The sequence below is a fragment of the Trichosurus vulpecula genome, chromosome 5, assembly GCF_011100635.1.
Source record: "Trichosurus vulpecula isolate mTriVul1 chromosome 5, mTriVul1.pri, whole genome shotgun sequence".
NCBI lineage: Eukaryota > Metazoa > Chordata > Mammalia > Diprotodontia > Phalangeridae > Trichosurus > Trichosurus vulpecula.
In genome coordinates, this window is record NC_050577.1 from 48,625,165 (window position 1) to 48,644,009 (window position 18,845).

Sequence of the window (18,845 nt, forward strand, 5' to 3'; positions counted from 1 at the left end):
AGGCAAAGATGAGGAAGGAGAGAGTTCTAGGAATGGAGGACAGCCAGTGAAAATGCACAAGAATTGGGAGGTAACACTGTAACAAAAATAAGAAATTGGTGGTTTCCTTCAAGTCTTGGCTAGGATGTCCACCTTCTGTAAGAAGCCTTTCTTAGTCTTGCTGTCTTCCATCTGATATTGTTTTCAATTTATCTTGTTTGTACACAGTTGTTTATTAGTGGTCTCCCATGTTAGACTGTGTGCTTCTAAAGAGCACATTTACATCCCCAATATTTAGCTCGGTGTCTGGCACATAGTAGATGCTTAATAATGCATGTTGATTTATCAGTATTTCAAAAAGTCAGACCATAGCATATCAGTAGTGTTAAGAAGAAAGGGCTTATTTCTACTGAGTTATAATGAATCATTTTATTATAAGTCAATACTCCAAATTATTCCAGTTCAAACATTTTAATAAAGCGGTATTCTGTGATTCTCATACATTTAAATTATTGACAATAGACAAAGGTTGTATGAAGTAGTTGCCCTACAATTTCTTATTGCTTAACAGTAGTAGATTTAATATTTCTGATCTGGAAAACATTATATTAGTCAAAGTGTGCTCTGTGTTGCTATTCTGTAATTAGAATCCCAAAGTCAGTACAATTATTTTATCTCTTAAGAAAACATCATAATTTTCAATTAGAACTCTTTCAAAAGTGATAGAGGTAGCCTTAGGGGGGTACATTTCTCCATCATTGGAAGACAAAGATTAAAAGAGCATAGAAGAAGTGTGGACTCTAGAGGTCATCCAATGCAACCTCTCATCTTGCACATGAAGAAGCTGAGGCCCAGAGACAGTGACTTGCCTAAGGTCACAAGAGGTCGTGAGAGGCAGGGCCAGTATGACTTAAATTTAGTTTAAATCCTCCCAGGACTCGACATGTCTCATTGTCTCCCTCTGTTTTCAGGTGACTGTTTGGGTATCTTGTAGAGAGTTTTCTTGTTCAGGTACAAGCTGTTCTCGTTGGTCACTGAAGTCCTTTCTAACTCTTAGAATCTGTGAAATTATATAAAATGAAATCATAAATTGGGGCTGGATATTAAAGCATAACTTTATGAAATTTTCTTTCGTGAAAGGGAACACTTAGCTGGAACTTAGATTTTTAATAAATAGATAACATGTTAACTATATAGTTACTTTCCACATGTGTATAAGCAGTTTTCTGCTGTTCATATATGGCAGTTGTCTAGGATCTAGGAGAAATAGCAAGTTGAGTACTGTAAATCATACCTTAAGAGTCCACAGACACCCTCACCCCCCCCACCCCAAGGATCCATAGATAGATTTCCGGGGGTTTATGAGCTTGAATGCTAGGGGGAAGAGGGATTACATCTTTATTTTCACTAACCTCTAACTAAAATTTAACATGTCCTTCAATTACTGATGTAGCAACATATCCATAGACTTCATTAAACTGCTGGTGAGGAGGTGGGGAAGGACTCCTGCTTTTTTAGATATCTTATTCCTGTCATAGAATTTTCAAGAAAAATCACAATTCAGACTATTGGCTCCTTGTTTTGAGTAGCTCTGTTTGGTTGTATTGCCGGTCTGTTTTGAAAAAGCTTTATTAGAATGACCAGAACCAAGAGAATGTTGTATATAGTAACAGCGATATTGTTCAAAGAATAACTGAACTACTAAGCTATTCTGAGTGTTGTACTCAGCTCAACTCCAAACAACCTATAAAGGAAGATACTGTCTACCTCCAGAGGAAAAACTGATAAAGAGAAGTATGCAGAGTATGGTTTACATGCACATACACACACCCCTGTCTTAAATGGTAGCCTTCTCTCGTGCAGTGTGGGAAGAGAGGGAAATGATGGTTTGGAATTTAAAATGTAACCAAAAAAATAGCTTTATTATAACTTGTAATTTCACTATTTTTCTGGTTTTATGTGATAGATTTTCTTATCTTAAATGTAATGATGCTCATTGTATCATTCCTTCAAAGGAAAAGACAAAAAAGAAAAAGAAGCATAAGAAACATGGCAAGAAGAAGAAAAAGAAGGCCACTGGGTCAGGTCCAGAGTCAGCATAACCCTAGGACCTCCAAGATCTCCCTGCCAGAAAGTGCAATGTCTAAAGGAAACTTCAGCTGTGAAAGTTACGGCTTCTGCTACCCAAATGCATGAGTGCTCCTGTGTTTTTTAGAGCCTGAGGCCGCGGGCCGGACGAGGCCATGATTGTTGCCTGCTGCTTATTACATGGGGTACATACACCTTCTTTGTTTGGTTTGATTTTTCTCCCCAGAATTCTTAGATCTGGGGGATCATACACTAGAGTCCAACTGGTATTTGAGATATTTGGAAATAAAGTAAAATCTTTTAGATAATATTTTTTAACAGGAAGTATCTAATTTTAAATCAGTAGACATAAAATCTAAATGCATCTTTAAGATGTGTTTAAAGTGACAAATCAGATACCCAGATGACTACAGTTGGCCTTTTTAAAGCAAGGGCATGACATTAATGTCCTCAAAATCTTTACTTTTGTAGATGTATATTTTTTTCCCTTAATTTTTTGTTTACCTAGGGGAAGGGGTGGGGCAGGGTGGGATGGGGGAGGGTGTCGCTATTATTTTAGCTAGCTGAATAGTGTGCCTTTTGATCCTTGCACATCCTATCTATTTCGGTCAGGACAGACACTGTGCTTCCTAGGGAGGCCAAGAGCTGAGTGGCAGCAGTCTGTCCCTTTGCATTCTGGGGCTCGGCTCTCTGCCAACTACTTCAGGTAGCAAAGTAAGACAGCACCTGGCAGCATGAATGAGCTCCAGAGCCTAGGAAACTTACCTCCACTTCAATCTTATGAATATTTTTAGCAGTAGAATGTTAAATAATTTGAATTAATTTTGGTTACGCTTTGGAGGGAATCATTTCATAGAGACACTGGTTTTTTTGGTATAGATAGCTAAAATATTCTGAAATATTTTGCATGTTTTATACTATCTTATGTTTTAACTAGCCAGGGAAATTCTATTGTAACCAGTGACCATTATTTTTTGTATGAATTATGTTTCGGCTGCATTGTTTCAAGTGTGTAATTCCATATTCTTGCTATAATAAGTTCATTAACTGTGTTTAATTGCACACTTGCTGAAAATATTTAGCATGTAAAAAGCAGGTTTTTGATATTTAACGGCTTCATATTGAAGCTGATTTGCTATGAGCAAGTTGAGTGGCAGGCCTAGTATTCTATATGTCTTGTTACATAAAACTACTGCCAGAATCTCAGTAAATATACCGTTTAAAAAGTTTGTTGTCTTTATATATTAATATTGAATTAAGACAGGGATTAAAGTAAAGTAAGAATGACCTGATTGCTATTCCTGTGGCATATTTTACTAAGATTGGGTGCCTCAAATGTCTGCTGCTGAATTATGTTTACCAGTGATGTGGAAAGCAACTGAGCAGTCATTTTTACTTCACACTTTTATAATCAGTTACATGAAATATAACTTACTGTCCATTGTGCCTGTTATAAAGGGTGTTCTAACTGTAGTATCTTAATGCACAGAATATTTTGGCATGACAAGAGGCTGAATAAATGGCTATTTTACTTAAAAATAGCTGTGTTCATTTCAGCTCCCTTTGTGCGTTACAAAGAAAGTGGAAAATTGGAAAACATTTGGGAGATCAGTTGCATAGCAGCCCCTCCCTACCCCCAGCCTTCCATCCTTGAGAGAACAGGTTTTTGAAGAGGTGTTTTGAGTCCTCTAGTGATGCCACACATCAGGTCACTAAGTGGTCTTCATCTTTAGAGCTGAACACTCCTAGTCATTTCTGGAATGGCAGTGATGCTGGAGCCAACCAAGAGATAGGACACTGAAGAATGACATTTTGTATACAAATTAACCATTTCTGAAAAACAGTCCTGTAACAAAAACGTAAAAAGATAAGTATAGGGGAGATGATTTGTATTACCATAGAAGTACCAATTTTAACATGTATAAAACACCTCTGTCTTTAGATGTGTTATGTTCAGATTATTTTTGTCAAGCTTTGCAGACTTGTCCAGGAACAGTGATCGTTGAAGCTAGATATGTTGGGTTTATTTGCCTTGGGTATTTTGTATTACCTGGAGACAGTGGTGGTTGTCTGCTCCTTGTTTTAGTGCTGCTCTGCAGTGTTAACTATCTAGAAAGAAAGCCAGACTATTTTATTGTTGCACTATCTTTAACAGTCTTCCAATAAAGGGTAGAGGGAGAAAAATGGATAGGGTGATAATATTTTATAAATTCTATTCATTCCAAATTCTTGCTAAGGTACTCACAGATTTTGCCTTTCTTGTAAGTTTTGTAAACTTTGACCACTACTTTTGTAAACATGAGGAAATCCCTTGATTGATAGCAACTAGCAGATAATTTTGGAATTAGTGCTTGGGTAGAAATGTGGGCTTTGTACCGATTTGACCCTGAGTTTACTGTTTCTCATTTCTAGAAATCATCGGGATATTGGGTTTTACAAAATATAAGGTTCTCCCAAGCTGAATTTTATCTGGTATACAGATGATTGTTCCCAAGAGCAGATAAATTTATTTATGTGGCAGAGGAGTACAATAAGTAGAATCTCAGGAAAATTAAGTGGGAAAGTGCTATTCTGAAACCTCGGTGATAGATTTAATTGTTGTTTTTCTTATAAAAGGTTTTCAGTTTAAAATCCAAGAAGATCAAAGCCAGAAATGCCTTATCTAGAAATACTGGGATGGGGGCGGGGGGAGCCCTCAGCAATTTACTGCCTTGTAAGAGTCACTTCTACATTTCAAGGAAAATTATGTGGCATTTGGAACTGTAGGGTTCTTTTATAATTGCAGTCAATTCAGCAACATTTCTCTAGTCACCAAAGATTGGATAAGCTCAGGCACAGGCTGGAGGAGGTTAGGCAGCGACCTTAGCCTGGAGTCAGAATGACCTAAGTTCAAATTCTGCCTCAGACACTGGCTAGGTGACCCTGGGCAAGTCATTTCATGGCTATTTGCCTCGGTTTCCTCAACTGCAAAACAGGAATGATAATATCACCAACCCCCCACCGCCCATGTTGTGAGGAGCCAGTGAGATAAAGCTCAAGGCACTTTGCAGACCTTAAACATAAAGGCTCTATTAGTTCTTTCAGTGTTTCACAGTAGATAGGAATTCAACAGTTGGAATTTGAACCAAGTTTCTTCACAGAATATGAGTTTAAAGGGACCTCAGAGGGTGTCCAGTGTAACCCATGCACGAACTAGTATCTCTTCTCCTTGTGGAGAAGACACTTGACAGATGACAAGTTACCTGGCTTTTGCCTGAAACAAATGAGACTTGGAGAGAAGCATGAACCTCACCCTCCAAGCATAGCTCATTACACTTCTGAATGACTAAAATTGTTAGCAAGTCTTTTATTTCAAGCCTTAATCTGCAGCTAATAACTATTTCTCCTAGTTCTGCCCCTCCCCTGGGGTCAAGCAGAAATTAATCTCTTTTTGTACAGAGGCTTAAGGACCATTACTTTGTCTCCCCAGATCTCCAGGCTCAACATTCCTGTTCCATTTGTCCACTTATAGAATGATCTTAAAGACTTGGACCTAGCCTGTTTGCCCTCTGAACATTGGCTTATTAGAGAATCATTCCAATAGAAACAAGGACAAAATGTCTGGTCCAATTAGAATGCTTATTTATGCTGAAACTGTCCAAAAGTAATGCTATATAATGTTATAACAGATTCAGATCAAATTACTCCTTCCCATCAAATCTTGAATTAAAAACAAGTAAAAGGTTCTACTGAAGCAGCCTCTGCTTTGTAGAGGTCTCAAGATGCTTGGTTCCTTGACTGAAATTGCAGAAGGTGCTGCTTGGTAGGAGAGTTTTTCTCCAATTAGACCCAATAAGCAGGAGGCATCTTTGGTGATCATATGAGTTCAGATTGATGTAGCGCCTTAGGCTTGGCAGGGTGCTTTCTCTTCAGCACAGCCAGGAGGTAGGCTTTATAGACATTCTCATTTTAGTACCTGCCCCGAGGTCCCATAGCTAGGAATGGTCAGGCATACGATTGGAACCTGTGTCCGGATACCAAGTTCAACTACACTGTCTCTGATATTGATGGTGGGTTAGAAAGGAGGAAACACCCACACGCACACGCACCCCATAATTGTAAAGTTTGGGAAACATAAGAAATGCCTAAAGAACTTGGGATCATTTGGACTTTGGTATCTTACACCTCTGTTGGAAGACCAAGGGCACATCTTGCAAGTAATAAGCATAATGTGCCCTGCCTATTTTTTAAGAGGATTGGATAGTGGAAAAGGAACAGTATTGATTGTAGCTCTTCAGAAAATCACCAAGGAAGTGGCTGAACTGAGAGGCCTGAGGCCAGAACCTTTTCTACTTTGTAGGTGACTTTCAAATCTAGCTCTCTTGGAGCCAACCTGAAATCCTACCATGTCCCCGAGTAAGCCGTGTGACCTTGTTATCTCTCAATTGAAACAACTCAAACCATCCTAACACATTTCTCTATCTTCATCATGTAATAATTATCTGATGATCAATGTGGTCTCTGTCAAACACATGAGGGAAACTAGCGCTAATGGGGGTTCAGTAGTAAATGTGCCCTAGACTTGATAGCTCCCAGGCAGCCAGAATCCATTCCCTCACGTGACCATTGCTACTGTGTTGGTTACCCTTGCTTTCCCATTTGGATTCAGCTTCCTCTTGCTTCCAGAGCCTGACCTGTTTTCTCCTGCTGTCCAGAATGGCCCCATTTATCCAATTTAGCCCTCAGAATCTTCTTTGTTTATTTCCTGAGTTGTTGGCATGACAACATTCTCTCCTGGCTGTAGCCGCCCCAGAGAGCATCTGTGAAAGCCTCAGCAGTACCACTCCCGCTTCCCAAGGTTTTGTTGTTTGTTTAGATCATGAGTCTGAAGAGACTGATGTGTGGCATCGACTCGAGGGACCTCAGGAAGGTGGTGACAGCCCTGAGCAAAGCAGCCACACATTGTGAGTACCATCAGGAAATTGAGCTACTGATTAACTTAGAACAGCTGGGTATGACATCTGCCTCCATGGGACAGCAGCTTTTACTCAGTGTTAGGAGCAGAGAGGTCTAGGACCTGAATCTGTGATTTCACTGGTACGAGGAATTCCCTCTGCCACTGCAAGTCTCCAGTTTAGAATCTGAAATAGTTTCCAGATCTCTGAGCAGTTACAAGGGGTCATGTGCCAAGTATGAGCAGGGCAGTTCCATGAATCAGGCCATCCAGGCTCCAAACTGCCTTGTGAGGAGCATTGTAGGGAGTATACAGCTATGAAAGAGAAGTATTCTACTACCCTCTTAGCCTCTTGGGGATATGTTTTTAAAAGATTTGTGATTTAATCAACAGCAAAATAACACCATGCTTCAGGAGGCAGAGGGGCCGAGTTGACAAATGGAGTCAGGAAAACCTGAATTCAAGGCCTGACCCTGGCAATTACCCACTGGATGGCTCTGCTCACCAATAACAATTCACTCGGCCTCTCGGTGCCCACTAAATTGTAGACCTAATACCACCCTCCCCCTGAATCCCTTCCAGTGGAGGGAATTTCTCATACGGTAAAATGACAGGTCCAACCAAAATGTGACAGCTTTCTGGTATGGTCACAGTCATCAGATCTTGGGTGCAAAAGTATACCAAGAGAATCCAGGGGTGTTGGAAAAGCAAGAAATGATTTTTGTTCTACTCTGCGTATAACTTCAAACGACCTAGAGTGAAGGGCAGTTCACTGGGAACATCTCAGTCAACTCTCCGGACTTTGCAAGTCTGCTCTTCTCTCTGGCCTTCAGATATTTTCACCAACATTTAAAAGATTAATTGGCAGTTGTTCACAGTCCGTAAAGGGAAATTCTGGGTGCACGTAGAGATGACATTGAAGTTAATTGTTGAGTTGAAAAGCAAAACTCGGCTCTCAGCTAAGACAACATTCCCGCCGTCAAAAACTCAAGAAGTTGTTTGAGTATCTAACAAAGGGAGTGTGGAACAGTAGAAGGTTGGTTTGATTTGTTCTCAGAGGACCCGTGTTGGAATCCAGGCTCTACCACTGAGTCCCTAGGTGACTTCTGGGCTTTTCATTTTCTATTATAGTTTTTTTTTTTTTTAAATAAGGCCTGTCTTTGTCCATTAGCTGTCCCCTTGCAATGCCCCTTCCTTCTGCCTGGTACTACCCTGCTTTCTGCCGTGCCCTTTTTTCTAGAACCTTCCATTCTAAAATGTTCTGTTCCAAGACAGAGAAGGTGGAGACCTGCATTGGTGGAGGGAGGTTCCTCATCTGGGAGTTTCCTATACCAGTGAAATTACCAGTACAGCCTTTATCCTTTTCTCTTCCTCTGCTGTAGACATACATATGTATACATATGTGTATATGCATGCATGATGTCTCCTCCACTGGACTCTAAGCTACTTGAGGGCAGAGCCTGCTTCACTTTTGTCTTTAAATCTTCAGTGATAAGCACAGTGCCTTTCACAAAATTAATGTTTAATAAACAATTATAGAGTAGTTGATTTTGCCTGAAGTTGATTTTTTGGTGTGAGTCATACTGTCGCCCTTTACCACCCAGGTCTTTGGGAACAATGGGCCCCAACAAAGTGGCCCCACTGAGTCCACTTTTTTCTTTTTATTTTTTTTATTTTAAAGGTTTGTTGTTGGTTTGTTTTTTTTTTTTTTTAACAAGCAGGATGTCTGGTTTCTGGAAGGAATGTGATAGCTCCTTGCTACAATTTCTGTCAAAATAATCGTGTATTAATCACAGTCACATCATGTAATGTATGTAATTTTCATGACTTTTAAATTTTTCCATGGAAACGCTCTTACCCTAATTTGAATAAAGATATGAGAAGTTTATATGTGTCAAAGCACAACAACATATCTAAAATAACACATCATCCTTGATTTCTTCTCTTAATCACCTTACCATTTAATCATCTCATCCTTAAAGCCTTCGTAGCTTCTCCAGCTCACATGGTTCTCTCCCTGGTGCAAAAATCTACAGCATTTCTGGTCCAGAGCACACATTTTAGCAAGTAATTCTATATCTGTATACAGGAACACAACCAAAAAGTTTGTAAACCTAAATCAAAACTTAATGACATTTTAAATAATGAGTGACTCAAAGAATAAATCATAAAAATTTAATAAATGAGAGAAAATGATGAGGTGATGTACCAAATTTCTGGGATACAGCCAGCAGGGGCATGCTGGCAAAGGTGTAACAACTAGCTCTCCAAAAAATTAGTCACAATTTAAAGTTTAATCTGCATTATCAACATTTTCTCCATCATCGTCATAAGTCTTGGCTAGACTTAAAAATAGATAAGCCCATAAATTAAGCCTTGATTTGTAGCATTTGCCAGTGTCCAAGTTGTAAATGCTCACATTGAAAATTTAATGATCAACTCTCCCATCAGTATGAGGTGACTCCATCACACACCTGGACAGAACTAAAACATTCAGAAGCAAAAATATATCTGAAAAGATACATTAATAAAATAGAAAACAAAATTCAGTATTAAGAACTGGAAAATCTTAAGCACGAAAGACATTGAAAATTAGAGGAGGAATAAATAAAAAGTATTGTAGACATGGTAAGCAGAGCTAAAATCTGGTTCTTTGAAAAGACAGCATTCATATACTTTTAAAAGCTGAAAAAGGAAAATAAAATGGCCAAAATGAAAAATTAGGTAAAATAAAAACAAGTGAATTATGAGAACCTGTCAACAGTATATGCTAGCAAAACTCAGAATTTGAAGAAGCATGAGATTACCTACAAATACATAAAATACCCAAATTAATAGGACATGAAATAGAAATTGTAAACAATTCAATCTTAGAAAATGAAGTTGAGAAGAGCCATAAAGAGACTCCTTAAGAAAACTGGTCCTTATGAATATAGATACCTAAATTGTGTCATAATTTTTGGAGAGCTGGTTGTTAACACATTTGCCAGAACACCTCTGGTTGTATCCCAGAAATTTTGCTATGTCATTTCATCATTTTGTCTCCATTACTAAATTGTTTATTCTTTGACCCACACATTAGTCAAAATGTCATTATTAAGCTTTGATTTAGGTTTGTATCTTTTGGTTGTCTTCCCTGTATATAGATGGTATGTAATTAATTGCTAAAATATATGCCCTAGGCACAGCTAGGTGGTAGATAGAGCACTGGCCCTGGAGTCAGGAGGACCTGAGTTTAAATGCAGCCTCAGACACTTGACACTTCCTAGCTGTGTGAGCCTGGGCAAGTCACTTGACCCCAACTGCCTCACAAAAAATAAAATGCGTGCTCTAGACCAGAAATGCTGTAGATGTTTGGATCAGGGAAAAATCACCGTGAGCTGGAAAAGTCGGGAAGACTTTAGGGACTAAGTGTAATTTAAATGGTAAGTTGATTGAGTTAAATCAAGGATTTAAGTTTTGTTTTACATACATGTAATTAATACATACAGATTATATATTACATATATACATATATTAATACATATAAATAGAGTAACTAATACATAAAAATTGAAAAAAGAAAACTCTGTACTTTACTAATTTTATAAGGCAAATATAGTTCTGGATAAAGGAAACAAAGAGAAGTAAATATACCAATTCACTAACCAAAATCAATGCAAAAAACAAAATCCTATCAAAAATATTACGGCAATATATCAAAAACTTTTTTACTACAACCACTCTAGGGATGCAAACATGGTTCAGTACTAGGAAAACAGTATGATCTGTTTTAAAAAAACTACCCACAAATTACATGATTATATTAATATATGCAGGAAGAGTTTTTGACAAAGTGCAACAATAATGCTAAACAAACAAAATATCAACCCTACAATACCTAGGTCATTTTTAATATGATAAATTATATGATTGTGATTAATAAAAGGTCATTTTTAATATGATAAAACATGAATAAAAAACTAGAACTATTTGCCATAGGAAAACACTGGAAAGTTTCCCAATAAATACAGGAACAAAGCAAGGATGACACCCCTTTTTCCTACTGTTATTGGATGTAGTTCTAGAAATGCTGGTGAAAGTAATAAGGCAGAAAAATAAAGCATAAACAGACAAAAAGAAACTAAACTTCTCATTTGCTGACAACCTACTAATTTACTTAGAAAATACCAGAGAAGCAGCAAAAGGGCAATAGCTTCGGTACGATAGTAGATTATAAAGTATATCTATAAAAACACTTTATAGTAGTAACAAATTTCAGAAGAAAATAAAAGGGGAGATTCTATTCAAAATAACTAAAAAATGCATAAAATATTCTCTAGGCAGTCTACCAAAGCACGCTCAGTGGTTATACAAATAAAATTACAAAGGAAGTAAAGGACAACTTAATTAAAAGTATGTTAATTGTTCCTGCTTGGGCTACACAAGTATATAAAAACGATGAAACTAACAAATATTTTATGCTTATATCAATCAAGCTATCAAGGGAGGGACATTCTAGAGATGAAATAAAAACAAAATTCATTTGAAGGAATAAAAGGACTAGAATCTCAGAAGAAACAATTTGCATATCTGTTGGGGGAAAGGGGGTGGAATCACAGGCCTTGAATTATATAATAAAATAGTGACCCTGAAATTCTTTGGTATTGGTTAAAAAATAGAAAAATAGACAAGTGAAATAGACTAAATAGATAATCAAGAATGGCAAATAATGCTTTCCCAGCCCACATATATCCTAGCAGGTTGGGTCCCCAGCCTGACTGGTTTTATTTCCCCTAGGGATACTCCTTAGAGGTGGTAGGACTCTTAATAGTATCAGATTACTCCTTACCCTATGTGTGTTCTTGTTTCAACAATCTGGCTAGCAGCTGCTGTAGGGGTGTAAGCTCCACCAACAGCCAGCACCCAGAAAGCTGCCAGCACGCTGCAAAAACACAGGTTCTTTTGATCTGCTTAACTAAGGAAAGCAAGGTTAAGGGGTTGACAAGCTTACTTTAATTCAGCATACAAATATCATTCACTTAGTTCAGGGGAAGAGACCAGCACACTGAACTAAAGAGTAAATTACAAATTACAAACATCAACAGACAGACCAAATACAGATTCATAGTTATCAACATCTAGGTTCAGCCCGGGAGCTCAGAACAAGGGCTGTCCCAGAGTCACGCATGCCACCGTGGCTGTGGGTAAGAGCTCCAAAGAAGAGACAGCCAACCCCTGGTTTTATATCTTTTTCAGGGTCAGCGGTGAGTCACGTGACCTAGAATCGTCACAAAGAGGCAACTTAAACCCACATGGTCTAAAAGCCTCTGCTGTCCCAGACAGTGTAAACTAGGCCCTCCCTGGAGTTAGCCCCACCTTGGGCCCCACTTTAGTTGCCAATCCACACCCACATAGGTTTTACACCTAATAGGGGTTTGGGCCTGGGGCTTAGCACTTAGTAAGACTCAATGAAATACACTGAATTACTCAAAGCAAAGAAAAGCCAAACTCCTCAAGGGCACTTGTTGAACTAAGTGCTAAGGAGCCCATTTTGCTTACCAACACAGTTCTTCAATATCATCTTCAATGTTTAGCACCCCAATATGATTTAACCTATTAAAATCTCCTTGATCTTACAGCCAATTTGCATGAATTAACTTTTACATAGGGATACTTACTGAAAAGGAAAGTACAAACACATCCCCCCCAAAATGGGACTTCTCTCTCCCCTCTGCCACCTAGTTCCCTGGAAGGAGTGGGCTCAAATTTAATCTGCTATAGACATTTTCCCAACCAAGTTCACATTTTTATTATTAATTTTAAATTACTTGTTTTTACATGCAGCTGTCTGCCTCTTCCATTGCCCCCCTTTAGAAAAAAACCACCATAAACATGCATAGTCCAGCAAAACAAATTACTTCAATAGTCATGCCCCAAAATGTATGTACCTCTTCATTTTAGGTTTATCACCTGTCTGGCAAGAGGTGAGTGGTAGGATTCATATTCAGTCCCTCTGGACTCATGGTTTGTTATTGCATTGACCAGTGTTCTAAAGTCTTTCAAAGCTGTTTTTATCTATAATATTGTCATCGTGTAAATTGTTCTCCTACGTCTTCTCGTTTTACTCTGTATTGTTCATGAGTTTCCCAATTTCCTCTCAAACTGCTCATTTCATAATTTCTTAGTGCACATTACATAGATATGCCTTAATTTATTTAACCATTCTTCAATAGAACAGCCTCTTAGCTGCTATTTTTTGGCTACTATGAAAAAAGCTGCTAAAATATTTGTGTACACATAGATTCACACTTTGGAGTTACAGTAGCTCAAGGGGCTTGGCTGCCAACAAACTCTGGCATAGATTCCAGTTCCTGGACCACATGCTTTGAATGGAGGCAGGGCCCTCTCATTCTATATCATCACACATTTCTGTGGTGGAGGAGACCCATAAACCTACACACACACACACGCACGCACGCACAAGTTCGCAGCTGGACTAGGCTATCATTGGCCAGTCTCCCCATTAGAGTGGAGTCTGATAATCAGTGGCACAATCAACACATATTAAGTGATTACTGTTGGCCAGGTATCGTGCTAAGCTAAGCAGTGGGAATATAAAAAAAAAAGTCTTATGGAGGAGACAGCATATAAATAAATAGGCATGTGCAAGGTATGCAAAGAGTATTTAGAAAATAACCTTAAAGGGGAAAGTTATAGCAGCTGAGTGTACCAGGAAAGGCCTCCTGCAGAAGATGGAAGTTAGGTCTGTCTGTGTGTGTGTGTGTGTGTTTAAAGTTATGTCAGTGTTTATTATTTCTTCCTCCCACTGCTCTCCCAATAGACCAAAAGAAAAAAAATCAAAACCCTCACAATAACCATGAACAGTTCAGCAAAAAAAAATCCCGTATTGTCCATGTGCAAATATGAATGAACCTCTCTCTGCATTTTAAGTCCATTACATCTGTGCAAGGATAGTTGGTATAATTCATCTTTGGTCTACTGCACTCATTGTTTATCATTGTGTAATGGGTGGCTCAAAGCCTATTTACATAAAATCTCCTCATTGATGGAGATGGATTGTTCAGTCTTCCACTCCTGCATGAGGGTTGAAGTTGATAAGACCTTAAAAAAAGAGATATCCTAGTCTGGCTTTCAGCCTCAGTAGAGGATACACACACTTCCAAACCCTCTTCAGGTCTCTGATGGGAGAGAAAGACTCTGGAAAGAAGCCAACGTGTAAAAGAGCCAACATGTTCCAGCCTACTACACTAGAAACTTTGAGGAATTTCCCCTTGGGTAAGATCTGAGATTCTCAGTTGAGCTAACTTATTTCACTCTCAATGGGCATCCTCATTCATTCATTATTGTCTGGTTTTCATATTCTCATATATTTATTTTCTCTGATACTAATTTTGTTATCTACTTGGATAAATGAGTTTATTTGCTGTGTGTATTCATTGTAGAACTGGCATTTGGTGAGAAGGGAGTTAAACTTTGGATATTTAATTTGACGCACCTCTTTCCCATTGAGGGATAGCAACCACAAGTGCAGCTTAAACCTAAAATTATTGCCCTAGACTAAATATTTAAGCAAGCAGATACAATTGCCTTAATCAAAATTCTAATGTCTTTCAAAGCTGCTTTTTCTCTGCAGTCTTGTCACTGTGCAAATTGTTCTCCTAGACTTGTTCACTTCGCTCTACATGAAATTAAAAAAGTCTTCCCAATGTCCTTTGAAACTGTTCATTTTGTCATTTCTTATGGAATAATATTCCATGACAACTGCACATATTGCCATTTGTTAAGCCATTTCCTAATAAGTAGGCACCCCCTTATTTTCCAGTTTAAGGCTACTACAGAAAATACCACTATAAATATTTTTGTACAAATGGGTCCTTTTCCTCTTTCTTTGATGTGTTTTGGGTATAGGTTAGGCTGAATCTTGAAGGAAGCCAGGGAAACAGAGGTGGAGGTGAAGAGGGAGAGCATTGAGGAATGTGGGACAGCCAGGGCAAAGATAAAGTGTTAGGACATGGATTGTCCTGTGTAAGATACAGGAAGAAAGCTAGGAGAGCTAGATCATAGAATTAATGTGGAGAGACAATAACCCATAAGGTAGAAAGGGGTCAAGTTCTAAAGAGCAAGAAGTCTCTGTATTTGATGAGAACAGCTGGGAAAACTGGCGACCATTAGATTTAAACTAACTTCCAACCCCACATGCCACAATAAGCTCAAAATGGATTTGGAACCTAAATACTGAAACTCACACCATTAAAAAAATTAGAAGAGAACCATTTCAGATACCTTTCACAGCTGTGGCTGGTGGATAATTCTTAACCAAATATTGGATAATGGAAGCACTAAAGGTAAAATATTTTGATGAGATGAAATTTAGAAGGGTTTGCGTGCACAATATTAATACATCAAGGATAAGGAGAGAAACTTGAGTGGGAAGAAATTGTCACACCAAATATCTCTTGATATTTCATATATATAAAGAATTAACAAGTATTTATTTATGTGTGTGTGCATAAAAGCAAGAGCTAAGAATTTGCATGTGTGTATATATGTATATATACATGTATATGTATATATCCAAGAATCATAACCCAATGGTTAAGTGGTTAAAAGGTATAAACAAAGCATTCTTAAAATAATTGCAACTATTAACAACCATATGAAAAATTGTACCAAATCACTAGTAATGAGAAATGAAAATTAAAACAACTCTGTGGTTCCACCACATACCCAGCAAATTGGCGAAGATGGAAATAGTCAATGTTGGAGGAGTTATGAAAAGGTAGACATACTAATATACTGTTGGTAGAGCCATGAATTGTTCCAATCGTTTTAAACGACCCTTGACCCAGAGATCCTACTGCTAAGCAAATGCTTACTAAGAAATTTGAAGACAGAAAAGTCCCTGATACATTAATTGTAAAGGGGTGTCTGTGTCTGTGTCTGTGACTGTATGTGTGTTAGTAAAGAACTGTAGGAAAGTAAATGCCTTGGGGCTTGGCGAAAATAACAACTGGTACTTGAATGTAATCCAGTTATTATAGCCTTGTAAGAAATGATAACTGTGAAGAATTTGGAGAAATGTAGTTTGACTTATATGAAATGCTACAAAACAAATTAAGCAGAATCGGGAAAATAATATACGCATTGACTAAAGGGCTGTAAATGGAAAGAGCAGTAAAAACAAAACCAAGTGCTATTTAGTAAAAATGGCCAAGACTGGGCTCAGGGAAAAGTTTAAAAAAATGTATACCTTCCTCTTTTCTTTGCAGAGATGAAATGCTATGAGCATGGAATGTTATATGTCGTGCCAGATGTAGTGGAAATGTTGGTTGATTCTGCTGAGCTTTTTTCTTTGTTCTTTTTCTTATTAAATTTTTTTTTACAAGAAAAGGCTCTCTGGGTAGGAGATGGAAAAGTGTATAGTCAGAAAGGAATGCGATGTAAAAACAAATGGCACCAATAAAGAATAACTTAAAGCAAATTATATGCCATATCATGTCCGGTACAGATAGTTATATTAAGTCTTGTCCCCCTTGCTCAGTACTAGACACCAGAGTGGCAACTAGAGCGGGGAGAATAGGGATTTTTTCCCCCAGAGATAAGAATTTAAAGGGTGCTAAAAAGCATTTGTAGTCCTTCAGCAAAAGAGAAATCTAGTTAAGCAAAATAGTTAAAATGCAAAGGTACAAAATGGCAGGCTATGCCCTTCCCTACTCTGACATTCTTCCCATAAGGCCACAGCCATATGGCACAGTGGAGTTTGAGGTCTGGAGCTGGCAAGACTTGAATTCAAATACAACTTCAGGTACTTACTTGCTGTGTAACTAAGCAAATAACTTAACCTCTACTTCAGTTTCCTCAGTTTTAAATGGGGGTGATGATAATGATACTCTCCTTTCAGAGTTGTTGTGAGGATTAAATGAAATAATATTTGTAAAGTACTTTGCAAACCTTAAAATGCTATCTAAATGCCAGCTCTCATTCTTAAAAGGGGACTGTTCACCATGGGTGTAGTTTTTATCATATTTGCCCAAAGCACTGAAATTCCTAGATATTACTCTGCTATATATCCTTACTGACCTGAACGGAATTTAGAACTCAGTAATTAGAATGTTGAATTAGAAAAGACAAGGGATCATTTAGCCTGACTCCTTTATTTTATAAATGAAAATAAAATAAGGGTATGAGAGGCTAAATTACCTGTTCACCAACATCAGTAGAAGGAAAAAAAACATTAGAACACACCTCTCCCCAGCTCTTCACCTATTGTCCTTTATAAATTTTATTAATTTTCCTTTTTCATTTCACAGTCAACCAAAATGAAATGGAATGTCTTGTAAAACTTTTTTACTCATTTATGGAAAAGGGATATGAACAAGGTATCCAAGGAGGCCTGGATCGCAGTGAGTTTAGAAACATCCTGCATAGTGTATTTGGAATGACTGATGACATGCTTATGAACAGGGGTAAGAAGCCATAGCAATTGTAAGTGCCACTTTTCATCAGTGATGTTCAAATTTTCCTGGCAGCCCAAATGACAAGTGAATATTTTAGCTGAAACTGCCTTTGACAGAACAATCGGTGTTTCCGATTCTATTTAAGTATGATGTACCTCTTGGTCCATTGTATAAAAGATGCTATTAGAACAGTATTCTTGGAAAATTTACTTAATTTTTCCCCTCAAAAACATATTATAGTGAGTATAACACTTAATCCTAGAGGTATTTGCTATTACTGTCACTAAATATATTTTTTAAAAATAATCAAAAGAAAAATTTGCATGGTTCTGGGTTTTTCCCTTCCCATTTTTAATAATCGATAACCATTTAGGTGCTGACTTTTGTGCCAGACACTAAACTAAGCATTGGGCTAAAAAGAAAAAGCAAAAACAGCCACTGCCCTCAAGGAGTTTACATTTTAATAGGGGAGACAACATGTAAATAAATAGCTATACAAAAGATGTATACACCATGGTTAGAAGGTAACTTTGGAGGGGAAGGTGTTAGAAGCTAGCAAGTGGACTGGAAAAGGTCTCCTACAGAAAGTGGCATTTGAGCTGAATCTTGAAGAAACCTAAGAATTATATGAAGTGGAGTTGAAGCAGGTGAACATTTTAGCCAAAGGGCGTATAATGATTCTTTAAAAACAAAAACACAACTGAAGTGTACTCAAAAATTGCCTGAAATTGGTCCTTGAGAACTCAATAGTCACCTGGTCAAGAATGATGGAGAGCTTGGGCAAGGTTGGCATTCTGGCAGGAAGGAGGAAACAGTCAATCAAGACCGACAGACCCTAAGGTCTCTAGATGCCTAGTTCACATACAGTCAGTCACATTATTATTGTTATCACATTACTCATTGTCTTTCATTTCCTAAGAATGTAGGAAGGATTGTACCATGTTTTAAGTATGTGCATATATATGTATATACACACACACACATTTTACATATATATATATATATATATATATATATATATATATATATATATATATATATATATATACTTAAAGAAAATTTTTGGGATGCAAATACTGTATACATCTGTGTGTGTGTGTGTGTGTGTGCGTGTGTGTGTGTGTACACATATACAGATATATCACATTAGGAGCTGAATGCATTAGAAGCATGTAGATAGGTCTATAGCATGTTTTAAATACATGTTAAATATATGTGTATGTATGTATATACACACACATACATCTATATACTTAAAACTTAAAAGCTAAAGTTTTATATACTTAATGAACATGTGTGTGTATTTGAAACATGGTATAGTCCCACCACATTCTTCTCCTAATGAATTCAATTCCTTTTTGGGATCTTTTTCAAGAGGCAATTGG

The 18,845-nt window shown here is 37.6% G+C and overlaps 1 protein-coding gene across 1 annotated transcript in view; it reads left to right on the forward strand.

Moving 5' to 3' along the window:
• Positions 1-2,620: 2,620 nt before the first annotated feature.
• Positions 2,621-18,845, forward strand: part of LOC118851885 (EF-hand calcium-binding domain-containing protein 1-like) — a 28,373-nt gene continuing 12,148 nt past the window's right edge. The window contains exons 1-2 of the mRNA XM_036761460.1: positions 2,621-7,010; positions 17,314-17,469. Of these exons, the coding sequence (XP_036617355.1) occupies positions 6,926-7,010; positions 17,314-17,469 (241 nt within the window). The 5' untranslated portion in view covers positions 2,621-6,925. The remainder of the gene's footprint in view (positions 7,011-17,313; positions 17,470-18,845) is intronic.